Source organism: Chelonoidis abingdonii, chromosome 24 (assembly GCF_003597395.2).
Source record: "Chelonoidis abingdonii isolate Lonesome George chromosome 24, CheloAbing_2.0, whole genome shotgun sequence".
NCBI lineage: Eukaryota > Metazoa > Chordata > Testudines > Testudinidae > Chelonoidis > Chelonoidis abingdonii.
In genome coordinates, this window is record NC_133792.1 from 19855505 (window position 1) to 19881866 (window position 26362).

The window sequence follows — 26362 nt, forward strand, 5'->3', positions numbered from 1 at the left end:
ATGTGGAGTGCTTTCCCAGCTCAGAGAACATGCCCGGGCAAAGGGAACATAGGTATTTCCAAGCAGGTAGAGCAGAGAGGGCTCCTGCTAACTGCTTGTGAATGTGCAAACACAATGGACAAGATGGGGGAAATGGAGGGAAACTCAATACCTAGGAATATTCCAGATCCACCTCTTCCAGAGAGAAACCTCATACTCAGATGCACAAAGCCGGTTCCGCTCTGCACTGTAGCCCCACTGATAAGAACGGAGTCCTAGCGCTGTAGTGGGAATGCAAATCAGGGCAGCAGAACGGGCCTGATGTTTTGTAATCTCAAAGAGAAGACTGGGAAAGAAGAGAGGACAGCAAAGCAGCTAAGTGTTAAGGAGGTGTGGGAATGTCCCTTCATCTGGGTTTTGGCAGCATTTATAACCCTACCCCCATTATCTTCTTCATTCTCCCATAGCTGCTGTTGTGACCAGTTCAAACTGGAGAGCAGGAAAAAGGGAGGAAAACACAGGGGAGAAGTTTCCTTCCCTGCCCAAGTGTGGAAAATAACAGCTGTAAAGAGAGGCACTAAAGCTATCCTCTCAGGTAGAAACAGAAACCCGCGCCTACCAGCCAGCAGCTACTGCAAAGAGCTAGGGTTTGTCAGCTTATCAACTCCAGGGCACGTACAAAACCATGAAATCGTCAGATGTCACCATCACCTGCCTACGTGTTTAAATCGAACACTGCATTCACTCCAGGCCTAACAGCATAAAAGGCACTTAAGTAAATGCACATATTCCCCCTTGCTCCTCGTCTGGCCATAACGTGCCTGATCCAAAGCCCTGTGAAGTCGAGGGAAAGACCTCCTCTTGGGTTTCAGGGGGTTTCAGATCAGGGCCAATAAGAGCCAGAACATCCTTTTGTTTTTAATATCTATCCCTGGAGCTTGAGTCACTTGAAAAAGATGAGCAAATTATTTCTCATTAGCCCCATTTTACGGGGTGGGGGTAGCCGGCGCGCAGAGGCAAAGGCCACAGTTTCCAAAGTTGGGTGCTGAAAGCTGGGTACCTAGACTTGAATTTTCACAGGTGACTAAATTCAAAGGGATGCCCAACTCACTTGGAAAATCGCCACCCTAAATCCATGCTGGGGCACCCACATCAGAGGCCTGTTTCGAAGGATGAAAGACACAAGGAAAACGAAGAGAGCGTACAGCTGAGAAATAATGCTGAGGGGCTCTTCCATTTGATCTATTGGACTGAGTCTTTCCCCTCCATTTTTTATTTGTTTCACACTCACTCTGGAAATAATTTACAGCAGGAAATAGTGGGGTAACACCAGCTCTGTGGAGGTTGGAAGGTGCCTTTGGAGATGAAGGGAGAGACATACCCATGACAAGGAACAAGTGAGAGGTGTCACTTCTTTTCATAACCCATTGTGGAGTCGGTCTCCCTTTCCCTCTCGCTTCCCCCCTTTAACTAAATGCACACTAACCTGGACAGGCACGTCCCCTGACTCTAACGCTGTTATCAAGCAGTAGAGGTTGAACAGAACCATTTGGAGACAGAGGAGGGAGAAAATAGCTACAGTTGGCTCAGGATAATTCATCTCTCCTGTTTTCACTTGGATTCTCCCCGAAACGATGATCAGTCCCTTACGCGGCAGAACTGCTTTGCGAATAGAGGTCCACAGAATGCATTAGCACAGACCCATGTGCAGATATCATAGTCTGTGCTGGTGGATCCCATTCAAAGATAGGTGCCAGGTTGCTAGCAGGGCCAGCTGTACACTAGTGGGAGGAGCACTGAGATGAGAGCCAGGAAGTCTATGCTCTCTTCCTGACTTTGCCACTGACTTGCTGTGGGACCTTGGGCAAACCCCTTAGGCCTTGCATACACTCAGCTTTTTCTCCACATTTCCCACTGTTGCACTAACCGATTATGTGGTTACGAGACAGGGATCTCTAATGTAGACAAGACACTGGCATTTTTTTGCCACCATCTGCGCAGGATTCGATGGCACAGTGGAAAAGAAGAGAGCACGTGAGCCTTCCCACACTTGATACCATTGTTGGTGCTGCATCACTGGTTGTGTAGTAGTGGGAGAGGTGAAGGAAGGAGTTTAGTGTAGGCACAGACTTTGGCCAAGATTTTCAAACATGAGTGCCTCGAATCTGACACCTAAATCTATATTTAGGCACCTGGACAGATGTCTAGATTTCAGTTCATCTTTAATTACTGGGATTATATAGTAATTGCTCAAGCCATGCTGGAGCACCAAGGTGGGGCAGGAGGGGTTGGTCCTCTTACATGTGGTTGTATTAGTAACTACAATTAGTTGTCGTTGTCAAATTCCTAGAGGCAGTCACATGAAGGAATCCATCCTGCAAGCCTTCCACACACAGACATCCTATTGACTCCAGAGACAGCTCTCTGCTTTGCAGGACGTGGCCCTTGGATGAAGTCGGCCTAGCAAGAGAGAGCTAGAGGAACAGGATGCCCAGAATGAAATACAGAGGTAGCTATGGCACATGGCAGCAGCCAGCATTTAATATTGTACATGCAGGAGTCTGGGTAGAAGTTTGCTCAAGTTTGGGTTTTTTCCCTCCCCCCTCTGGTGCTGGCTTCCAGGCCTGCTTTTATTTAGTTATCTCATCTCGTTATCTTTGGCCAGAGCTTTGGCTGAAAGTTCAGAAGTTTACAGCACAAAAGAAATAAATTAACAGACCCCACTCGAGCTATTTCCACTGGAGCATGATATATATGCGAGGAGCAGGAAATGCATTCCCAATATGCAGGGGTTTGGGGGTGGATAAATCTTTATAGGGATGGTTTTGATTAGTCACCTCACTTTGTGTAACCTAGCACATTCCAAGAGCAAAAGTCAATCACTGAGTCAATACATTGGAGATCCAGAGTTGTCTGGGACTGTGGCACTCTGGGCCAGGTTTTTCAAGGCAGACACAAAAGGTGGCCTCCCAGATCTGTTTAGTCACCTGCTGCACTTGTCAAACTTGGAGCTGCTCGGACTGCACCTGCAAAAATGCAGGTTGGATCCACCGCCCTGGTGAAAATGCACCCTCTCCCTCTGCACCTGGACAATTGAACAGACCCCTTCTCCCTGACTGGCCTGTTGGAAAGGCAGGCAAACATGTCCGCACTCACAAAACCCTGCAGTTACCTGCCCTGATAGGTAGCTAGCCACAGGGTTATCCGAGCCAGGTGCACACTTTTGCATGCACAACGCAGGCTCTGGGAGGTGCAGGGGTTGAGTTCACATTTTTGTGGCTGCATCTGCTGAGCCCGTATTTGAGTACTGTCCCCCTCTTTCCCCATCAGTCCACAGGTTAGGCAGTCTGGCTATCAATGACTTTTCTCACACACCTGGGGGGGGGGGTTACTCTCACCCATCCCCCTGAAGAGCTGATACAACTTGTCCTCTAGCAGCACCGAGCTCTTGCCCCTCTGACCCCCTCGGCAATATGCAGCTTAAGTCCCCCTCTTGTTGCACAGGGGCAAACACACTTTCCCAGAGTTTTCTACCCTCCGACCAGCCCCAACCTCGGGGGCAGCATGCCAGGGACTGGGGCGCAGGCAGGGCATCCCGGGGGACCACAACCCAGCTTTGGGATGAGCAACGCCGGGATCCCTCCGCGTGCAGGCGCGCACACACACATACACACACACACACAACTTCCAGCAGCCTGGGAAACTTCTCGACGCCGAGGAGTTCCCCTGCCCGGGCTCCTCCTGAGCGCAGGGGCTTGGGGAGCAGCTCCCCAAAACGATCCCGCCCCCACCTGCCCTTGGCAGCCCGGGGGCAGGCTCCCCATTGCCCCTTGGCAGGCTGCTTTGGCTGGCTGGGGCTCAGGGCACCTGGGCGGAAGGATCGCGGGGGGGGAAGGGGAGGAGAGCGCGGCTCAGAGCCTCCTCCTCCTCCTCACTAGGGGATTTGCAGCCGGAGGTTGCACGGGGCGCTGCGGCTCTCTGCGTCTCTCGGGGGCACCGGGCATTTCTCCCTGGGAGCGGATTGCTTTTCCTGCCTGAGTTTGGGGTGCTTTGGAGGGGCGGATCCTGCATGCCCGCCGGCTGGCTGGGGGCGCCCCGGGATCGATGTGGCTCTGAAAGGGGGGGCAGGACCAGCGCAAAGAGAGAGACGCCTGTGCGGAGCTCGAAGAGAAGGAATGCAGCAGCTTCTGGTGCAGAGCCTCTTGCTGTCACTGCTGCCCGTGCTGAGCCGAGGTAGGGGCCAGGGCTGGGCCTGGAGGAAAGGGACAGGATGGGGGGGCGGGTCTGTGGCCACCAGACAGTTGATGCTCCGGAGCAGAAATTAAGTGGCGCCCCGGGAGATGGAGCTGGGCTGCGGCGTGTCCCAGCCAAAGTCCTGCCTTCTCTAGCCGGCGAAGTGGAAACTTTCTCGCCCGTTTGTTTCCCTTCTTCCCCTGCCCTGTGCTCCCCCCCGCCGGGGCAGCCTGGCGTGAGGAGAGGGGGGTCCCTGACTAGAGAAGGGGAGAGACCCCCTTGGTGCTGGGGAGTCCTAGCGGGGGAGAGCCCGGGGCAGGTGAAACCCTTTGCGAAGTGAAAGCAGGGCTGTCTGGCAGCTGCTCAGCCCGGAGCAGGCTGAAGGGGAAGAGACTGCGGCTTGAAAAGTTCTGTTCTTATCAGGGAATGGAGCAATCCGGAGTGAAATCGCTCTGTGTGTGTGTGTCTGGCTGTTGCTTTGCTGTCTGCTTCCAACTGCCCTCCAAGAGGGAATCTCTCCTTCCCTCTCCCCTCCGATTTTAAAAGATCACAACCCACCTGAGAGGGTGTGTGGCAGGCATAGCTGCAGGGCGGGGAATCCAGTTTGTTTAACCCCCTCGCTTTTAAAACAAGCCGGGGGAAGAGCTGATCCTGCCTCACAAGGTGGCATAACTTCTTCAGCGCTCAACCAAATCCGAGCCGAGGAGGCTGGGAAGGATTGAGCTGAGTTCTCTTAAAACTTTATTCTCTCGAGCTCTCCGGAGGAGATCAAGCCTTTAAAAGCTGCCATCACCAAGGCTTGAAAGCACGACTGGTTTTGTAACACAAAACAAGCCTCTGTGTGTGTGTGGGGGGGGGGGGGGCTAGTTTTGAGAACTGATCTCAGGATAACAATGTGGTGAGTTGTGTGGGGGCTTTTCTCTGAGTTCTTTTTTCTCAGCAGTTGAATATTTCATGTTACAGAGCTCAGAAAGTAGCTCTCTTCCTCCTCCTCTTTTCAAGGCTGGACTGTGCGCTGAACAAGCCGGAGACTGGTTTTTGTTTTTTGAATGCCTTGTTCATTTTTTATTTCCTGTTTCTCGAATCGACGTCAGATTTCTTGTTCTCTCAGCCCTTTCCTTGCAAGTTTTGGGGCGGATGTCAGAGGCCGTTGTGTTTCGGCACAGTGCAGTAACATTTGGGGAAACAATCAAATGGAAACTTGTGCAACAATTCTTTTTTAGTCTAAAAGGCCTAAAACTGAAAGATGCATAAGTTTCACCAAAGTGAGAGAAATGAGTAGGAAGATGCTTTCAAAAAAAAAATTCTTCTTAACTTGCAGAAATAATTGTATTGTGCATCTCTACTTGAAAATGGAGCACTTCAATGCCTTTATCCTCACAACACTGAAAAAATAAAGATGGTGAAGTGCTTTTGAAAAGTGCAGGAGTGGCGCCAGGGTTTTTGGTGCCCTAGGTGGGGGTCCTTCCGCCCTCCCGGGCACTTCAGTGGCAGGTCCTGGTGCAAGTGAAGGACCTCCCACCGCCGAATTGCCGCCGAAGACCTGGAGCGTGGAAGTACCCCCTGCCACTGAATTGCTGCCGAGAGTGGCAAAATGCCACCCCCCCAAATCCTGGCACCCTAGGCGACCTCCTAGGTTGCCTAAATGGAAGCACCGGCCCTGGAAAAGCGCTATATAAGAGTATAAATACAGGAGTAGCACCTACTCATGTGAGGGGTCTCACTAACTTGCTGGGGCCTGCTAGGGCCGAGAAAGTGCTACTCAGTGAAAAGGCAGCAGAATCTGGCCCTTAAGTGTTTGGCTCAAACCGATGCTAACTGTAACATAGTGGGTTGGATTCTGCCACCCTGACTCCCACTGAAACCAGTGCCACTGATGTCAGCAAGGGAGGTTACCAGGAGACGCAGTGCTGGCATATAAGAGAAAAAAGGGGTCCGTGCTTAGCCAGCCCGTATAGCCACCTCTCATTCTTGCACGCTGCCCTCGCATGTTGTTGGGGGTTTTATATATATATGTGCGTATAAAAAAAAAGGATGCCTGGGTGCATCTGTCCTAAATGCAACAATTTTTAAAAGGGAGAGAGACTGGGGTTTCTCTCCTGGAGCTTTTAGATCAGAGAGGGTAGGACTGAGCATTGAGACACTAATGCCCTCTGCCTTAGGCTGTGTAGCCTTCCCCTGTGTACTTCAGAGTTATGATATAAAGTCAGAAGTCTTACTCATAGTAAGGGTGTCATCACAGCCTTCCGGGAAGGGCCCCGTTTAGGTACCATTTGCGCTGTCTGGTTTCACTTCACTTTGCATAACTGCGGAGGGACCCAGGCTGGCTTAATTCCCTCCTCCCCAAAGAAAACAGGCTGCAGTGTTTTGGCACGGGAGGAGGTAGTGGGGCTGTGAGTTGACTCAATCAGATCTTTCAGGCAGCAGGTATTGAGTATCAAGGGTGATACAGGATTGAGAGCTGCCCTACAGTAAATAATGTAACAAGAGGTGTCTTTAACATTTTACAATGGGCAGCTCTGATTTCCCCCTTTGTTAGGAATCAGGGAAGGCTCTGCTCTGCAGCTGTTGCTTTTTCCCACGAGCAAGGAGGGGAGTGTGCGCCTGTGGCTTTACAACTCTGTTCTCCCTCTGTAGGACAGTCTGTAGTCACTTTTTGTCTTTCTTTCTTCTCTTTTTTTTTTTTTTTTACTATGAATATCTGAACAGCCAGACAATTCAGCAATAGTTTCAGGAACATTTTGTGTAGCCAGGACAGTAGCAGTAAGTGAGGGGGAAGGCGAGGAAGAAACCCAGCTAGGTGGCTGAGAACAAGGACGGGAGCCTGCCCTGTAATATGAGCTTAAAGTTTGCAGATAACTTTGCCTTATGAAAGCAGCCCAGGCTGCTCTGTGACTGCTTTTCTTTAAAGCTCCGTGGCAGCCCCCTTTCCCCTGTAAGCTGTTAGACAGAATTGCTAGCACGTCGCCATATGGTCGGTGGCATTCCATTGTGCACCCGCATTTGCATATTGGAAACACCTTATATCATGGGCAGCCTTCAATCCACTAATGTCCCATGCCACTGCAGTGGGCCTCCACTGGGTTTGATTGGTTAAGAGCCTATCTGCAATTTTTATTATTGAATTAGTTTTATGCAGTGCTGTAAAGATGCATGGGGCTTTGCAGACACACCAAAAATCCAGGGATGCATTCTGCTTGAAGAGACCCCGTGTAAATCTGAAGTAACTCCACTGATTGATCTGAAGTTACTCTGGCTTTTCCCTAACGTGAGAGTCAATTTTGGCCAAGGGGCTGTGCCCTGAAAAGTTTACAATCTACAGGCCAGACTGAGATGTAAAATCAGGAGTAATTCTAGGATAACTGAGAGCAGAATTTGGCCCAAAGGATCAGATCCTGAAATCCTTACCCTAGTAGGCTTCAGTGGACTACTCACTTAAATAAAGATTACTCTTATGAGTAATGGTTACCGGTTGGTCCTCTTGATTAGGTTTTTAGAATAGCCCATGTCACCCAAATCCTAAGGGCCTGACCAACTTCATACTAAGGCAGTGTTCCCATTGAGCTCCTTCAGAGTTTAGCTGAATAAGGAATGAAAGATTGAGTCCGAAATCCGTGACGTTTGCAAAAATGATCTTTTCAGGCCAGCTTTTCCCTGCATAAAAGACAAGAGACTGGGCCATGTTATGCCAGCCCCCTTTGAAATCACATGGTGCCTAGAAACTGGTTGCAGCTTGGCCCAGTGCAATTAGCCATGCATTTTTATGTGTTTCATCATTTGATGACATCTTCTACTGAGAGCCCATCACTTCCAGAGCTTTAGCAGAGCTAGAGTCTCTGTGAGCCTGCCATTATAGACTAATATAAGACCCCCTCTCATTGACTTGAATAAGAGAAGGCCTTTGATCAGCGAAAGACTCAGTTTGTTCTCTCTGGGGATTAGGCTAATTGAGGTGTCGAAGGCCTGTTTTACACTACAGAGTTAGGTCAACGCAAGACAGCTTACATTGACCTAACTGTGGAAGTGTCTATGCTAAAATTTCACTCCTGCTGACAGAACTGCCCTGGGATGCCAATTTAATAACTCCACTTCCATGAGTGGCGTAGCATCAAGGTTGATGTAGTTAGGTTGACACAGCATCAGTGTAGACGTTGCATTGCTTATGTTGACTGTTACTGGCCTCCAGAAGCTGTCCCACAATGCCCCACGCTGACAGTTCACTCGATACAAGCGCTCCTGCTGAAGACGCACACCGCCGACACAAGGAGCAAAGTGTCAACAAGCACAAGCGATGTAATTATTGAGGCATCTGTATGCCAACGGTCAATGTAATTTTATAGGGTAGACATGGCTTAACTAGTGGCTAATTCTCATCTTCTGTTTGCAGGTTTACGATGTACCCAGCCTGCCGAATCCTGCTTGAATGGGGGAAAGTGTGAAACTTACTCCAATGGGACTGGGGTATGCCTGTAAGTATAAAAGAGAACTGAGCCAATGAGTTTCCTTTATCTAGATGAACACATTGCCGTAAAGTTGACTTTGCTTTGAAGGACCTGAATTCAAAAAGAGGAAAAGCATTCTTTTATTTGAGGTGCAAGAATAATTTGCAGCCATACTGGGACCCAGTCCTACTTGAATAGGAGTCAAGCGTGGTGTCCTGGTTGGGGGGAAAATACAAGAAAGGGCCAAATGTGTCACCCTGTTGAAGGGAATGGAGCAGGATTTAGTACCATCTGGACCAATAAGTAATTTCTAAGGGAGACTCTGGATAGCCTTATTCATTTTTTTTTTTAATTCACTCCAGGACAAACTCCTGCTTCTGGCCCCAGAATCTTGTGCTTCAGAGACCACCTGCTGGGCCTGTAAAAAGCATTAATATTCACTGCAAAAAATCCAGCAAGCATTTTAAGACTATCCTAATATTTACCCTATCCTTTGGCCAGAGGTCACACTCAGTGACAACCCCATGATTCACAGATTCCAAGGCCAGAAGGAGCCGCTGTGACCACTTAATCTGACCTTCTGTGTAGCAAACCTGTGGAGCTTCTCAAAAATAATTCCTAGAGCAGATCTTTTAGAAAAACATCCAGTCTTGATCTAAAAATTGCCAGTGATGGAGACCCTTGATGAATTATTCCAGTGGTTAATCCTCTTCACTGCTAAAAATTTACATCTTATTTCTAAATCTGAATTTTTTCTAGCTTCAGCTTCCAGCCATTGGATTGTGTTGTTATTCTTTTCTCTGCTATGTTGAAGAGCTCATTATTAATAAATATTAGTTCCCCATGTAGGTACTTACAGACAGTAATCAAGTCATCCCTTAACCTTCTCTTTGTTAGAGATTGAGCTCCTTGAGTCTGTTGCTATAAGGCATGTTTTCCTTCTCCTGCTTCTTCTCTGAACTGCCTCCAGTTTATCAACATGCTTTTCGAATTGTGGACGCCATAATGTCAATTCACAGTAGAGTGCGATCTTCCTAATGCCATGATTCTGATTCTGCTGCCGCTGAAATAAACAGATATTTAGGTATCCATTGACTTCAGTGGGTGTGACAAGGGGCCGCCACGTCCCATTGGAGTCAATGGGGGTTGAAGGCGGTTGTGGCCAGGCTCTCAGCTATGGCACATCAGCATAACTCCATGGAAGTCAATGTTCACCAGCCAAGGATATGGCCCATGCTGTGTTGCAGGATTAGGCTCATAAGAATGCAGGTTCACTCAGTAAGAGAGAGGCACCTTTTGCCTGCAAGATAGTTTTATGTGACGGTTCTCTGGCTGGCTTTCTCCAGTCCTGGATCATGGAGCTAACTGATGTGTGAAATGTTGGGATTTCCTGAAGGACTCACTAACCAACCCACCACAGCGATGACTGATTCACTCCAACCTTCCAAGGAACAATAACCAAAGAGAAATGAATAAGATTTCAGTTTTTTGTATTTTTTTAACTATTACATAAACGAAATCCGAATGGATTTGTTTTCCAGCCAGCCTCCCCCATCCACCTGTTAAGCGTATGTGGGGTTGGGGCATGCCAAGAAGACAGTCTTGTCCATTCCAGACATCCAGTTCAGAGCTCCCCTCTGCAGAGGGACCTGAAGGCATTTCCATGCCAACTGTTGAATGGCAATCTTCCTTCACAACATTCGGGGTGGAGGTGGGGGCCAAGGGGAAGATCAGGTTTTCACGTCTGCTTCAGTTGGGTTATTCTGCCCAGTTTGGCATCTCCTGCCCCCTCCCTTCCACCCAAACTGCCACCCTCTTGGAAAAAAAATCAGCAAATTAATCAGGCACATGAACAATTTAATGGACAAAAGTTGGGTCTCTTTGTGAGCTATTAATGAATGCACGCCACCTTTTTTTTTTTTTTTATTTAGCAGAAGCCCTTACCAACGCTTGACGCTCTAAATCTTGTTTTCTTTCATTCAAAGAACGACAGCTGGGATTCGGTCGAAATTCGGCAGCTATTGTTAAGGGAGGCAGATTAATGCTGTGTGACTAATCATGTATGGCTTCCCCGAATGCATAACTCTTTCCATCCCCCACTCCAACCCTACACCCCTCCTTTTCCTTGTGGTTGCTTTCTTTCTTTCTTTCTTTCTTTCTCTCAAGTTCCAACTCCCTGCAACTCCCGATTTACATTGCATGTGCAGATGGCAGTGGAATCTAATTAGATCTGATGTGTGCAAGCTCTATTAAAAGGAGGAAAAGCCTCCAAAGTATCTTTTTTAAGAAAAAAAGAGAGACTTTGGTATCTTTGAAGAATTTCTTTGCTGGCAGCCGTAAGTGACTGATCTTCTTGACCACAAATACAGAGCCGCTTGCAAATGTGTGAGCTGTTTTTGCAGGAAACGAAGGTTTCAGTAGCTGCTAATATTGAATGCTGTCTGTGTAGGTTGAACTTTTAATGGATGATGATTTTGGGAAGGCAAGTTTGGTGGGGACTGAGACGTTGGATGAGATGTAACTTCCAAGGTACCTGATAGGGATTAGCAAAATCTTATTTTTCAGACTTCTCTAAGTATCTCTTTACTAGGAGTTTTGCTTCCAAGCCCCTTAAACAAAGCAAAGTTAAGAGCACAGATAGCAGAAGTGGAAAAAGTTGGCACCACCCATTGGCGCCTGAATGAAACATACCATTTTGGCTAGAGGCCACATCTCAGTTTGGCCTGGCACTTAACACAGTTTGGCCATAAAGCCCCTTTGTGCTTCCCCCACAAATCCAATTAGAAAGTGGAATGAAATAAATAGTGTACGAGGGAGAAGCTACTCCAGTGGAGAAGTATTTCTGCGTTTGTTGCGGATACTCATTATAGCAGAGAGCTAACTGAGTTACTTGAAAGTAACATTGGTTTCAGAGTTATCAGTGTATAAGCCCTGTTATGGAAAGCAAATCACCAGGGTGAAATGATGAACTTTCACTAACTTTTATTATTTTACAGCTACATTTCCTAAAACTCCTGGTCCTTTATCTTATTGTCTCCTTGCCAGTCCGTCTTGTACATAGAGCTTTAATTGAATGAAGAGGTCTGGGCATTTGATCAGCTAGAGGTCTTGCAACAGAAGTGGCCTAATTAAATTGCCTTTAGAGTTCCTATATGCAGTGTAGTTGTAGCTGTGTCGGTCCCGGGACATTCAAGAGAGACAAGCTTTTGAGCTTATACAGAGCTCTTCTGCGGGTTTCAGAGTGTTTCCCAGCCCTGAAGAAAACCTCTGTGTGAGCTCGAAAGCTGCTCTCTCTCACCAGCAGAAGTTGGTCCAATAACAGATAATACCTCACCCACCTTGTTTCTTTAGAGTTCCTATGCAGGAATAATATGATCTTGCAAACAGCTTGAAAGTTTATAGTGATGTTTCACCTAACAGGATCTTGCGAGGAACTTAACTCAAGGTAAAAGTAACCCAACCCCAAACTCTTGCCCTGGCTTTGTAACTTTAAAAAACCTGGTTTGCAAAAGTTTGTACCAGCAGATGGTATAGCTAGCCACTGACTGCAGCAGCACTGAGAAGTGTGGTTTAGTGGTGTGTGTTAACTGTGGCTTTAAGGAATAAGCTCTCATTTGAATCAAATGTGTTCCCAGATCAGATGAAAAGGTTTTTCTGAAGATCACTTTGACTTGCAGTGATAGGTCCTAATTAAACATTGTACAGTTATATTTTGGACTGGTACCATCGCGAATTAATGGGACTGGTCTAAGATTGTTGTGACATGCGGATTTTATTCCCAGCAAGCCCCTGTTCCATTAGTTAAACACACATGGTTTGGGAGGGGGCTAAACTCAAACCCACTTGTGTTTCATCACTGAAATCAGGGGGTTATGCCATAGGCGCCAACTTTCTCTGGCACCGGTGGGTGCCCATGCCTCCCCGTCCCAACTCCACCCCATCCCTGCCCCTAGCCCGGCCCCATTCCAACCCCATCTCCAAAGTCCCCGCCCTAACTCCGCCCCTCCCTGCTCCCATTGGATCCCTTCCCCAAATCCCTGCCCCGGCCCTGCCTCTTACTCCAGTGTGCCGTGTTCCCCCTCCTTCCCTCTCCCTTCCTGCCCCACGAATCAGCTGTTTCGTAGCACAAGTGCTGGAAGGGAGTGGGGAGAAGCAGGACGCAGTGGTGAACTCGCTGAGAAAGTGGAGGCGAGCTGGAGCAGGGGGGCCAGGCGAGGCCACGAGGAGCTGCCAGTGGGTGCTGAGCACTCACTAATTTTTTTCTGTGGGTGCTCCAGCCCCGGAGCTCCCATGGACTTGTCACCTATGGGTTACACCAACGTGCTGAGAATCTGACTCTGTGTTGCAAAGTGGCTTTTAAGGCAAAGGAACAGGTTAAATCTAACCACTAGGTTTGCAGTGAGGAAAAGGTCAGTTTGCTAAAGTACTTTCTTTTGTTTATGAATCTCTGCAGCCATATGGCTCAACTTCTGGATATAGGGCCTAATCCAAAGGCCGTGGAGGTCAATGAAAAAACTGCAGTGGCCAATGGATCTGACCCATAGGAGTTGGGGAAATATCTGGTTAAACCTCGATTTTAAAAAGCAAGAGATTATTATTTAGATTAAAATAATTTTGTGGTGAAAACCAGAAAACTACAGCGACAGTCTTAATTCTGCAGTCCATTGTGGCTTCTGGGTTATTCAACTGCTCAGTCATTGTTATCTCATTTTAAAGGACGGATGTTTCCTTCTGGTTTGATATTTCTCATGTGCTTTAGCCCAACGTTATTTCCATGAAATAATAACAAAGAAAAAACGTCGCCTCCATGCTGGACAGGAAGAGGGTGGAGTATGAAACAATCAACCAGAGGAAACTCTTAAAGGAACAGTCTCATGGTGATTCAGCCATGTTGAGACTCCTGGGTGGTCATTTCAAGTCTGATCTCATGTTTTCGGAAGGAACATGGTTGGAGTCTGGAGACTTGGTGGAAGAGGGTAGATTAAAAATACAAAAGCATCAGCATCCCCTGTTGCAGCTTCCAGTGGAAGAGAATCTTGGTCCAGATCCTCAGCTGGCATAAATCAGCACTGCCCCCAGAGTCAGCAGAGCTTCATCCATTCACACCAGCCAAGGATCTGGCCCCTTGTATTATTTTATGCTGGTTTATAGGGATTTTTTCATATATTACTTTTCCCCCATCCATCCCAATGTGGCTTCTATTCTCAAACAGTCAGCAGAGGGATTGGAAGGGTGATTTAATGGCTGAACTTTGCCTATATCACTTGTTGCCTACTCAGTGCAAGAAACTAGTTGCAGGGCCTGGCCACCTCACTGCCAAACATCATTTAGGAAGTTTTTCAGAACAGGGGTGTGGGGGGCTCATTCTCCAGAGTCTTTTGCCTTGTGCCTATGCAAAGTGTTTCATCATTGAAATCAGCAGAGTTACGCTGATGAACTGAGAATCTGGCCTTGGTGAAATCCCTCTTGTTGCCACCTTGAGCTGATTCAGATTCTGCCTCCAAAAAACACACTGATTATTCCAATCCCTCTGCCAAGGGCTTGGGAACAGGAGTGTATCACACCGTTTTCCTTAATGCCTTCAGAGACTGTGACCAAGACTTAGAAGGATGAAGAGCCTTAGAACTTGTGTGATCCTGTTTATTGCTCACCTCTGCTTATGATGGCAGATGTAGCTACACTGCTCGTAGGATTCATCGCTTGAACCTGCGGTGTGAGAACTATCTGACCTCAAAGGGCTAGAATCATAGCTGGTGTGAATTGTCATAACTACGTTAACTTCAGTGGAGCTCTGCTGATTTCCGCTAGCTGAGGATGTGGCCCAAAAGGGGTTATAGTTTATTGCAGGGTTTCTCAGACTTTTTCACTGGTGACCCCTTTCACATAGCAGGCCTTTGAGTGAGACCCCCCGTATATATTAAAAACACCATTATAAATGCTGGAGGCCATGCAGGATTTGGGGTGGAGGCTGACTGCTTGCAACACCCCCATGTAATAACTTTGTGACCCCCGAGAGGTCCTGACCCCCAGTTTGAGAACCCCTGGTTTGACTGTATATTGCATTAGCTGGTTCCACTTGTTCCTCACCTTCTTTGCCCCTCTATTTGTAAGACATTAGAAACAAACAATTTGGCAGTTAAAGGGCTGAATAACATACATCAGCAAGCAATTAGCAAGTTTTAAACTAATGTCCTTTGTAAATTAACTTTCTCTTTCCGGACCTGGAGGTGCCCTGACCCTCACTTTGCTCATATTCATAGACGTGCTGGCTGGTAACTGTATGTACATGAGTGGAATGTGAAATTTATAGAGCATAAACATATTTAACCAACTAGTAGCCTCAGGGTGCAATTACCGTAGGCTGGTGTACGTGTGGTCATTATGGTGAGTTCCCATGGTTAAGCTGTCTCCAGGGTATGGGTATAGTTTTTCAGGGCCATAAATCAAGTCTGTAGGGTAGAGGAGCCTACATTTACTTGCAGGATCCTACATCAACATATGTATCTTCCCAAAGCAAAGTAGACTTTTGATGTGAAAGGTAAGGCATATCTCCATTGTTTTTAAAGGGGGAGGGATAGCTCAGTGGTTTGAGCATTCTCCTGCTAAACCCAGGGTTGTGAGTTCAATCCTTGAGGTGGCCACTTAGGGATCTGGGGCAAGATCAGTAGTTGGTCCTGCTAGCAAAGGCAGGGGGCTGGACTCAATGACCTTTCGGGGTCCCTTCCAGTTCTGTGAGATAGGTATATCTCCATATATATATATATATATATGGAGATATACATATATATATGGTTGGCTTAGATGTTAGATAGGAATCCATCCACTTGTCTGAAGGCCATATCAGACAGGTGATGAGCAGTTCCCACTCACCTTGGTGGGATTTGTGGGTGCTCAGCATCTCTTAGGATTGGACATCGAAAGAAGCCTCTGACACAGAAGGAGGGTTTTTCATCCTCTTACTGGCACACCAGATCAGGGAAGTGGAAAGGGAACCTTTGTGCCACTCCCACATCCACCAAACAAAGCTGTTGTGTCAGGCCTAGACTCTGCAGGGATCTAAGTGCACAGACGAAAACAAGCATCCAGTGCAAATTCCAGACTAATGGAGCCTGCCTTTCAAATGGCGCCTCTTGCTCTTCCTCACACTGGGCACCATTAGGAGATGGCTGTTTATCCCCCTGTGTCTAGAAGGGGTTTACTGACCCCCCATCCTGTGGTAAACACCTGTGGGTGCCTAGTTTTTAATGGCGCTCACTCTACTTTCTGGCCTGTTGTGCGGTAACATCTTGAGTTGCTTTCGGTGTAGGAAGAATTATGCCGAGACTTTTAGTATCTGTTCATTTCTGCTCCTGGACACTGGAGTTGAACCACAGGCTTTGTGATTCCTCTGTGCAATTTTGCTTCTGCTGCCACATCTAAACATGGGACAGTTTTGTTTCTCTGGAAGGGTGTGTATTTGGAGACCTCCTCACGGTTCAGTGCCGTGCCACAACCGCCAGGAGGTAAATGATTTACTTGGCTGTAGTTAAACTAACATGGAGCTTTGGCAGTCGGTGTCCTGCATCCCCAGAGCAGGTGTGTGGAGCTGAAGCCGAGTGGAGGAAGTCAATGGAATGGCATTCCTGGAGTGTAATGGGCTGTCCAGCAGCAGGAAGCTTTCAAGGGCTCAACTCGAAGGACATGGGATGTAAACTCTTGCATTTTCAGGGTAACTAGGGCAAAAATGGGCTGTTTGGGCAGGGATGTCAGAGCATGACCACGCAAATGCCAACATACAGGCCCAGTGTTGCTTGAATACGGGCTGCATTTGTCAGAGTCTTCAGGAACAAGCCCTGTAGTCTATTCCTTATTTACAGGCAAAAAGCTTTGTGAGCCAGAAGGGAGAGTGACTGCGTGAGACAAGTCTGGTGGTCCGTTTCAGCGTCAGCAGGATAACTAGGTGTGGGGGGAAATTCAACTCTGTGCAGAGAGACAGTCCGAGGGCCATTCTTTGGAGGTGGCAAATGGGGCGACTGAAATACCATGTGCTGGCTGTCTGCATATCACTGCCACAGTTGCACTGAGGTAACTGAGGAGAATTTGGCCCTCGGTATTATACTCTCAGTGCTGAGGGCCATGCACTGCTCTGTTAGACCGATGTAAATCTGGAAACAGCTCCATTGTAAATCCAGAGTAATTCCATTGGAGACAGCTGAAAGCAGAATCTGGCCTTAAGATCCAAATTCTCCCCTGATCTGCATCCTGCAAAATCCTCTGAAGTCAATGGGATGAATGGCAGGCAGATTGGGTGTGCATTGGCTTTTATTCTAATGTAAAACCATCGAACCCCTTGGGGAATTTGACAGATCTCAGCACTCCCATTAACTGGACTGCTCTTCTTGTCGATGGTATTTGATGCTCGGCTGTTATTCTTCACTGCTGACAACTATTGAAACATAGTCACTGAACGTCCCTTTGGCAGTGATATTCAGAGCACAGTGAGTGTTAGGTAAGAGCCTGATCCTGCGTGATTCTCTGGCAGTGCTGTTAGAAGGATGATATTGTTATTATTTGTGTTGTGGTAGTGCCTAGGAGCCTGAGTAACAGACCAGGACCCCCATTGTGCCAGGCACTGGACAAACACAGCGCAAAGAGAGGGCTCCAAGCAGCTTACAATAACCCAAGGGATAGAAGTATAGCAATTCTAGTTTGACACTTGCTTATTAAGCTTTGCGCTTATTTGAACAGGTTAAGCTTTTTGCACACAGGGAATACCAGTGGTTCTCAACCTGTGGCCCAATCAGCACACAGCTGCGGCCCAGGTGACATCCTCAGGGCCATACAGGTAGCATTGGATGTGGCCCATGTAACACATTTGTATATGCGGCCCACAATGGTAAATAGGTTAAGAACTACTGGAATAGACCAATAAAAATGTGCATTTACTATAAATTCAGTAAGGAAGGCCCCATGTGGTGCATAATGTTAAAGATATCCCTGAGGAAGGTTAGTTTAATATTAGCGCCTTCTCTGCAGGTCCAGGAGTTTCATTTCCCACAGAACCGTCACATTGCGAAGAATTCTGCTCTCATGTTCTCACACATTAGGTTTGTGATTGTTTGTTTATTTTCCAAGGAATGATACAGAGACAATAGGCTAGATTCTCAGCTATTGTTAATCAGCGTTGCTCCAGTGACTTCACTTGCACTATTCCAGTTTACACCAGCTGGGGATTGGGGCTAAATATGGAAACATGTTATTGTAGAGTTTATTTTCTCCATTTATGTTTCTTTGCCATCTTACAGACATTTGTACTCAGAGGCTCTTAGTGTCAGAACTTGAAATCAGGCTGTCTTATCTGAGGATCAGATTCTCCTTTTGGCAAAAGTAGTGTAATTCTGGTGTGATGCCAAAGAAGTCTGGAGTTATTCCAGATTTACAGTGGTGGAACTGAGATGAGAATCTGGCCTATAGTATGGAAGACAATGCACAAAATAAAGGCTTGCTCCAAAGCCCACTGAAGTTAATGGGCATCTTTCCCGTTCATAGCTGAGATGAGAGTCTGATTAGAGTGGAGGTTTGTTTGTTGGTAGTGAATAGATTCACATCACAAATTGCCTAGGGAGGCTGTGGAATCTCCATCATAGGAGATTTTTAAGAACAAGTTAGACAAACACTCGTCAGGGATGGTCTAGATAAGACTTAGTCCTGCCATGAGTGCAGGGGACTGGGCTGGACGACCTCTCGAGGTCCCTCGCGGTCCTACCATTCTGTGATCATGAAAAACCACATGGATAAAGCCTGGCTGTTCTTGGTTTAGAGGCTTCCAGTTTTAGTAGAAGCTCAGGAAATTCCCTTCCATCTCAGGTCTGTGTATCCAGATGTGATGCTGTGTGCATGCTAAATACTTCCCTCCCACACCTCTAAACCAAAGTGTTACGGGTGAAGAACGGGGGCTCTGAAGTTTTCATTCTGGGCTCCCATTGCAGCTAATAGCAGAACTCCCATTAGCCTCTTGTGATGTGATTTTGGTGTCTGTGAAGCATTCTCTGGCAGATCTCAGTAAGACCATACCCTGGCCCCATAAGACTATACCCTGGTCTCTCATCCCCCTGCCTACCTCCAATGGTGGTTTAAAATAACTGATCACTTATAGTTTTCTCTTTCAAGTCCATCTCTTTGAAGCTTATAAGCGCTGTTTTAAACTGACCGTATGAATGAAGTATATAAATGTCTCTACGGAAGTGGTTTTCAACCTGTGGTCTGTGGATGCCTGAGGGTCCGCAGTAGACTATGTCTAGATTTCCAAAGGGGTCCTCACCTCCATTTGAAATTTTGTAGGGGTCCTCCAGTGAAAAAAAGGTTGAAAACCATCACCATAATGAGACGTGGAAAGAGTCATTGGGATAAATAACTTGGTTGGACCTTCCTTATGGAAACCACAAAAGAGCTGTTGAGAAGTTCAGGTTGGAGCTAATTAATTGCAGGGCTGCATTTTATAGAGTGGTGAAAAATTCTGCTGTGTATCAGAACCGGCTAGCTGCCTTGCCTTTACATCAGCAGAACCTACAGCTCTGAAGTGCAGCAGTACAGGAGATGGTGGAGGAGGTGTTGGTGGGGTCCTGTTTGCCACTCTGGAATTTTTCCTTTCATTAAAACTATGCTTTAAGCCTGCTTTGATTGGGGCATATATATAAAAATGCTATTTGTAAAACATCGTATATTCTGTCTGTGAGCTATATACATATGCACATTATAGGCAGGATTTTCTAAAGCACTCAGCATTGGGAGCAGTTAGCCCAACTCTCAGTCCCATTGACTGCAATGGGCGCAGAGGCTCTTGAAGGTCTCTGCCATCTAATCTTATCTCTATCAGCTATAATAGATATGCTCCCTAGCTATCTGCCTACCCATCATAATATGGAAGTGGCATTCTTGAGTGGTTAGAGGGTGGGGCAGAAAGTCAGGGCTCCTGGTTTTATTGGGAACCCCCTTAACCGCTCCATGTCTATTTCCCACCACTTGACATTACTTGTTCATTGAAAAGTCTCCTTGTATGACGCATAGAGCACTTGAAGCAGGAATGCAGTGCAGTAGAATCTGCTTAGACAGATGGAGCAGGAGATACGGTGCCTGCTCCCTGAAAATGTAGTGACAAGAATCCTATTGACGTGAATGGAAGAAGGATCAGGGTCATGGGTAAACAGTGCTTCGGATAAGTGTGTGGTTCCGGTGTAACTGATCTGTCTGGGGGCACAGACCACTGCAGGAGGGGAGGAGTTCTGCTATAATGTGGCTGATGTGTATTAGGTTATTTTCTAACTCTATCAGTGTAGTAGGTGGTTTGGTTTGGTGTTTTTTATTAAAATCAAAAGTAACCAGAGCGACTTTTAACTCAGCAGTACTATCTCTGGCCCTGATTCACCCAGGTAAGTGAGCACGTGCCTAACTGATTGAAATCGGGAGGATTATTCACAGTTGGAATTAGATACCAGCCCATGTACTTTGCCAGATTAGGACCTAATTACTGGTGCCATTGGAAGAAGAAATGATTTGAACATTGCACCTAATGAGAGCAGAGTATTGTAGTTTGTGACCGTTATTCCCTATACAAGAGTTAACATTTTGTTCTAGCTTTTATGCCATGATGTTCAGTCCCCACGGCTGTCTGAAGTTAATATTGGCAACGTCAGTTAATCAATTAACATTTAAGCATTGGTTGAAAGCCCTCGTGAACCTTCAGCAAATGCTGGGGAAGGGTTGGCAGGAAGGGAGCTGAAGTTTAATGGGAAACTTTCATGCTCAGTCAAGTTGCAAAAAGTTTATTTGCACATAAATCACTTTCTTCTTAACAAGATTTTAACCTAATTCCCTTCCCAAAACTCTGGAAGGCTTAATGGTATTTAGATGTGAAATGGATTTGTAAGTTTAAAAGATGCCATAATTGCTCCCCTATTTAATAGATTGTACGACTCCGACATGTAAGGGAAGGCTGGGAGGTTAGTCTGCTAAAGTGCTTTGATTTATGATGCTATGTTGCTGCTCTGACATGGAGGAAAGAATTCAGAAAGAAACCAGTTTATTAAAGCTTAGATATTGCAATGTCTCACTATCCTGTCACCTAGGGCCTGATCCAAAGTCCGCTTAAGTTGATATACTCTGGTTACCTTAATTTGGCTTTAGAACAGGCCCTTATAGCTAACTCTGGGGAGCCAAAAAAGTTGCAGAGATGTAGCTGAAGGCAAGAAGGGACCTGAAGAATCAGGCTGTATGTGAAAGTTTCATTCCAGTGCTGGGCTAGGAGCTGGAATTTTTAAGCTACTGCAGAACAAGAGAATGTTTCATTCACAAGTGTCTTACTCTTTTGTGAATGGAGACTCGGCAGGCTGGAATCCAAAAGCTCTTTGACAGATTGTAGGCCCCAGAGGTGATCCTGCAAACTCTTACTCCCTTGAGTAACCTCATGGAGTTAAATGGGATAGCTGCCATGGAGCTGGGGAACTGGGCCTCATTTTGTACAGCATCTTTCATAGTATCTTTACCCCCTAGACACTCTCTGAGACAATGGAGGGCTGATCTCTCTTTCCCAGGCCTGCTGATTTCTGGCATCACAGCGTCTGATTTCGGAGCCATCAGCGCAGTCCAATCACCAAACCCCCATCCTACGGTATAATATTACAGGCGCCAGAACTAGTGGCACGATGCTTTGACTGCGTTTATGGACCGTGCTGTGACCCTGAGAACGAAAGGCTAATCCATCAAGGCCCGCTCAGACTGCAATATGGCACTTCTTGTGTCCACCGAAGATGGTCCCCAGGAGGGATAACAAAAGAAGACTTCAGCATTTGTGCTGTTCCCGCTGTCAGCCACCCTATGAGTCCTTTCTTTCCTGCCATGGTGGTCACAGTTAAAGGGGTTGTGCTCATGACATCTCTTCTAATGGTATTAATGTCTTGTAAGATCAAGAGGCAAAGTGCTTTAAGGCTTCTTCTAGTGTTTGCTGCATAGAGCTATTGAACTTTGACTATGCAGTTTCATTTTGTTTTTATAAGAACTGACTGTTTTAGATCTGGCAAGGGTTTGTGTGTGTGTGTTTATGCTTAAAATACCAATATTAGACACAAAGTAGATTTCTGCAGATAGGCTGCAGTTAAATAATGCATGGCTGCCAGTTTTTTTAAGACGTGGATAAGGCTCTTCCAAAGAGATGCAGTGCTAGTTAAACAGTGCAATAGCTTCACTTGGGGCATGCGGCCACATGTGGTTATGGCTAACAGGCAGACCCAATACTGTACTATTTTGTCATGAGTACGATGCAGCTAAAAACAGGAATCGCTCCGTTCTGCAGTTCTGCCAGCGTCCATCAGCCTCAAAGCTCTGGTGTTCTCTCACTGTCTGAACGTTCAGGCAAGAAAGCCGTTAGTTTGGTTGGCTAGAGAGGAAAAGGATAGTGACAGTTGTTGGATGGGGGAATGACCCTGCAATAGAATGACCCTGGAGGAAAGAGAAGAGGGGAAAGAAAACCCAACCTCTCCCTGGCCCCTAGCTGCTATTAAAATGTTAGACACAGGCCTCAAAGTCAAAAGGCAAGGCAGCAGACGGCCCTGTCACCGTGCCTGCTGTTCCTAATAAAAGGTGGGTTTCTAAGGAACACTGCAGAAGAATGTGGGATAGCGGCCTGAGGGCAGAGGCTCCCCCATTGTCTGCTTTCAGTCAATAAGGCTTCATGTTGACAAAGGGATTTTTGCAGGCAAAAGGTGTGGAAGGCACAGTCTTCCCCTCTCACTGGCTGTTTCCTTGGTTAAACTTAACAACCAAAATATCAGGCTCAAAGGAAAAATTTGTCTGCTCAGATGTATTTTTTAATCTCAGACTTCGTTTGGATGGGGGAATTTTGTTGCCAAAAACTATTTTAAGGGATTTTTTATTACTTAAAAAACACAACAACTCCTCTGTAGTTTATGGGAAGACCCAAGATAGATCCATCACTATTCTTGTCTTTCTCTTTCATGCTTGCTGTCTGTTTCTTCCTCTTTTCCATCTCGTTTGTTTCACCATAGTGCAACTAGTGAAATACTTTAGGTTAGTATTTTCAAAAGCATCCAAGGGATTTTGGCCTCTTAAGTCATTTATGAGCTTTTCAAAATCCTAATCTCATTCTGGTTATAAATCAGGGCTGAATATAAGTTGTTTAACTCTTGGTAGCCTTCAGATTTTAATCTTGGGTTTTATTTCCAGGATTAGTAATGTAGGATGTAGGTATCAAATGTGTTGCTTGTGGGACTTTTCCATATATGGAGATAAAGTCGTTTAAATGATTATCCAAAATAATGGATGGGGTGATTTTTGAGAAAGAAATGAAATACCGGTAAGTCTTATTCATCCTTTAGTGACATGATGGTTTCATTGGCACTGAAGTTTATGCCACAATTTCACGGTTTATCAAAAATAATTCTGGTCTAGTACCGCATGTGAATCCTCTGGGTAAGGCAGAGATACATTTACTCACACGATGCAGCGATCTTACTATAAATCAACAAAAGAGCTTTAACTTTGCTGTGAAAGTGGTGTTGAAAGATGGCACCATAGGCCATAAAAAGTCCCATCCTGTACTCTCCAATGACAGTAACATTTCCAAGGTTAATGATTTCTACAGCTGTCTTTAAAAAAAACAGTCAAAAATGTCAAAATTTGTGGAAAAAATATTGACAAAGTGGGTTATTTTATTTTATTTTGAACATAAAAAAATAAGTGAAAATTCTCATAAATGTTTGGATGAATTTCTAATGAAGTTTCATGGCAAAATCCAAATTGGAAAAAGTTCAAACCCATGTTCATTTGCAGCTAATATGCAAAGTGCAGTGGAAAACTATTGGACGTGTACTCAGCTGATGTAGAAGGCTTGTGTGGATCTGGTTCCCAAGGGGTACGTTGAAGTTAGACCACCTGCAATCAATTTGTGGGGTTGATTCTGTAAGCTCTACTCACGCTAGCTGTCCTTAATCAAGAAAGTACCACAATGGGGACAACCTGCATGAGTAGGAGGCCTTAGATCCTTATGAACTAACCCACAGAGTGTTCGATACCCTTGCTCTCTGGACAGCCCAGTGTATCTGTTGGAATTAATGCATGATTCTGCATTAAGCCTGGATTCTGTTTTTCAGGGATGAGACTGCTTTAGAAGTATTGGTTACATTTGAAGTGCCAGAAGTGTTTTGTTTCAGATAAAATCTGGGAGTAAAGGATCCTTGATGAAATTAATTTAACCTTCAATTAAACATATCCAGGGAATTCTCTAGGTCTTCAATCAACAAGGATAGAGTGCAGTTGGATCTGAAAATACTTTATGGCAAGAGATGGCTGGCTTCAGCTAGTGTAAATCAGCATTGCTCCACTGAAGAGATGGCATTGAAAACTAATGCAGAAATCAGCAGAACAAGTTGGCAGCCTGTATTTTGAGGGTGGGAATTAAATGTTTTTCCTCTTAGACTCCTCATTTGTCATCCTACATTTTTATTGTGAATGAATCTCTGAGACTCATCATCCCATTGAAAGGCAGTTACTTCCATGTAGCTATTTACCATCATTGATGAATAGTCTGGGCTATTTCACTTAGTAATGGGATTATATTGTTTTTCATTTCAATGGGGACTTGGATTCCAAAATTGTCCAGATATTTCTGCCTACAAAACAATACAAGATTTGCTCCCTCCCTGCGAGAAAGAACAGCAGCTTGAGTTCCTGTACTTCCCTCGGCCACCCTTCCACTCCCACACAAGCATTTCCAGCATTGGGGAATTCCTTTTGTTTGTTTTCAGATAAAAGCTTACTTCTTAAAATCTCACTTAGGTGGCTTGGGCTAGGTATAAAAAACATCAAAGACTTTGGATTGCCATTTGATTTTTTTTTAATTAAGCAAAGATTGCAGATGTGGCTTCCTGCTGTATTAACCGTACGTCACTCATAATAACCTGCTGCTTACCCAACCGCTGTTCCTTTCCAGCCGTATCCTGGGGTGTTTAATAAACTCAGGCCTGGACAGGAGTTTAAAGTGAAATGGGCTGTTTTTTAATTTAGCATCACTGTTTGGCTGTAGTGGTTCCCACGTGGATTCTGCAGTTCTAGTGCTGTCTTGTTAGGAGAGGAGGGGGAGATGAAGGAATGCTGGCAAGAGGAAATTCCTCAAGCTCCTGCTTGAGGACTTGATGCTGATAGGAACAAATCTTTGCCCTTGTGTTTTATCCAAGATGTGCCAGGCGTGTGAGCACTGAACTCCTTCCTCAAACCCAGTTGTAACAAGAAGCGGATGAAGGACAGACTAGCCTGCACAGTTCTCCATGGGGTGTAGAGCTGGGCAGAGTCATTGTATTGGTTTTGCTTTGCCCACCCTTCTTTTTATTTGGTGAATGAATTTGTAGTGTTTTGTGCACCTTCCTCTGAAACAGCTGGTTATGGCCACAATCCGAGGCAGGATGCTGAGCTAGATGGGCTGCTGGCCTGGTCCAGTCTGCCAGTTCCTTTATACTCTGCTTTGAGGATTCACCTCTGGAGAGGAGGGATGGGTTTCTCTGCGGTTCTTTCCATTTTTAGCTTCTCCAAAGCTGGCTTTTCATGCCAGCTGTGTTGGTGGCCTTTGAGATGTTGTCATGGGGTTCATTAATCACTGTTGGGGTGTTTCCTTGTGTCTCATCTGAGGATTAGCTCTCAACCAATCTGACATCCCCTCCTTTGATTGCTTTCCCCATGGTCTCTCTGTCTGGAGTCAGTGTGTTCATGTGACTAGGGTAGAGTATAAAGTTACTGCTCGAGCACGCAGGGGTGTAATCAGGAAGGCCAAAGCTCAATTGGAGTTACAGCTAGCAAGAGATGTGAAGGGTAACAAGAAGGGTTTCTACGAGTATGTTAGCAACAAGGAGGTCAGGGAAAGTGTGGGACCCCTACTGAATGAGGGAGGCAACCTAGTGACAGATGATGTGGAGAAAGCTGAAGTACTTGATCCTTTTTTTGCCTCGGTCTTCACAGACAAGGGCAGCTCTCAAACTGCTGCACTGAGCAGCACAATATGGGGAGAAGGTGAGTAGCCCTCAGTAGTGAAAGAACAGGTTAAGGACTGTTTAGAAAAGCTGGACATGCACAAGTCCCTGGGGTCGGATCTAATGCTGAGGGAGTTGGCTGATGTGACTGCGGAGCCATTGACCATTATCTCTGAAAACTTGTGGTGAGCGGGGGAGGTCCCAGACAATTGGAAAAAGGCAAATGTAGTGCCCATCTTTAAAAAGGGGAAGAAAAAGAACCTGGGGAACTACAGACCAGTCAGCCTCACCTCAGTCCCTGGAAAAATCATGGAGCAGGTCCTCAAGGAATCCATTTTGAAGCACTTGGAAGAGAGGAAGGTGATCAGGAACAGCCAACATGAATTCACCAAGGGCAAGTCATGCCTGACCAACCTGATTGCTTCCTATGATGAGATAATTGGCTCTGTGGATATGGGGAAAGTGGTGGATGTGATATAACTTGACTTTAGCAAAGCTTTTGGTACGGTCTCCCACAGTATTCTTGCCAGCAAGTTAAAAAAGTATGGGTTGGATGAATAGACTATAAGGTGGATAGAAAGCTGGTTAGATCATCAGGCTCTATAGGTAGTGATCAACGGCTCGATGTCTAGCTGGCAGCCGGTATCAAGTGGAGTGTCCCAGGGGTCAGTCCTGGGGCAAGTTTTGTTCAACAAC

The 26362-nt window shown here is 46.0% G+C and overlaps 1 protein-coding gene across 1 annotated transcript in view; it reads left to right on the forward strand.

Moving 5' to 3' along the window:
• Window positions 1-3918: 3918 nt before the first annotated feature.
• The window catches only part of NOTCH1 (notch receptor 1), a 98120-nt gene continuing 75676 nt past the window's right edge, over window positions 3919-26362 (forward strand). Inside the window, exons 1-2 of the mRNA XM_032767520.2 lie at window positions 3919-4212; window positions 8600-8681. Coding sequence (XP_032623411.1) covers window positions 4155-4212; window positions 8600-8681 — 140 coding nt within the window. The 5' untranslated portion in view covers window positions 3919-4154. The remainder of the gene's footprint in view (window positions 4213-8599; window positions 8682-26362) is intronic.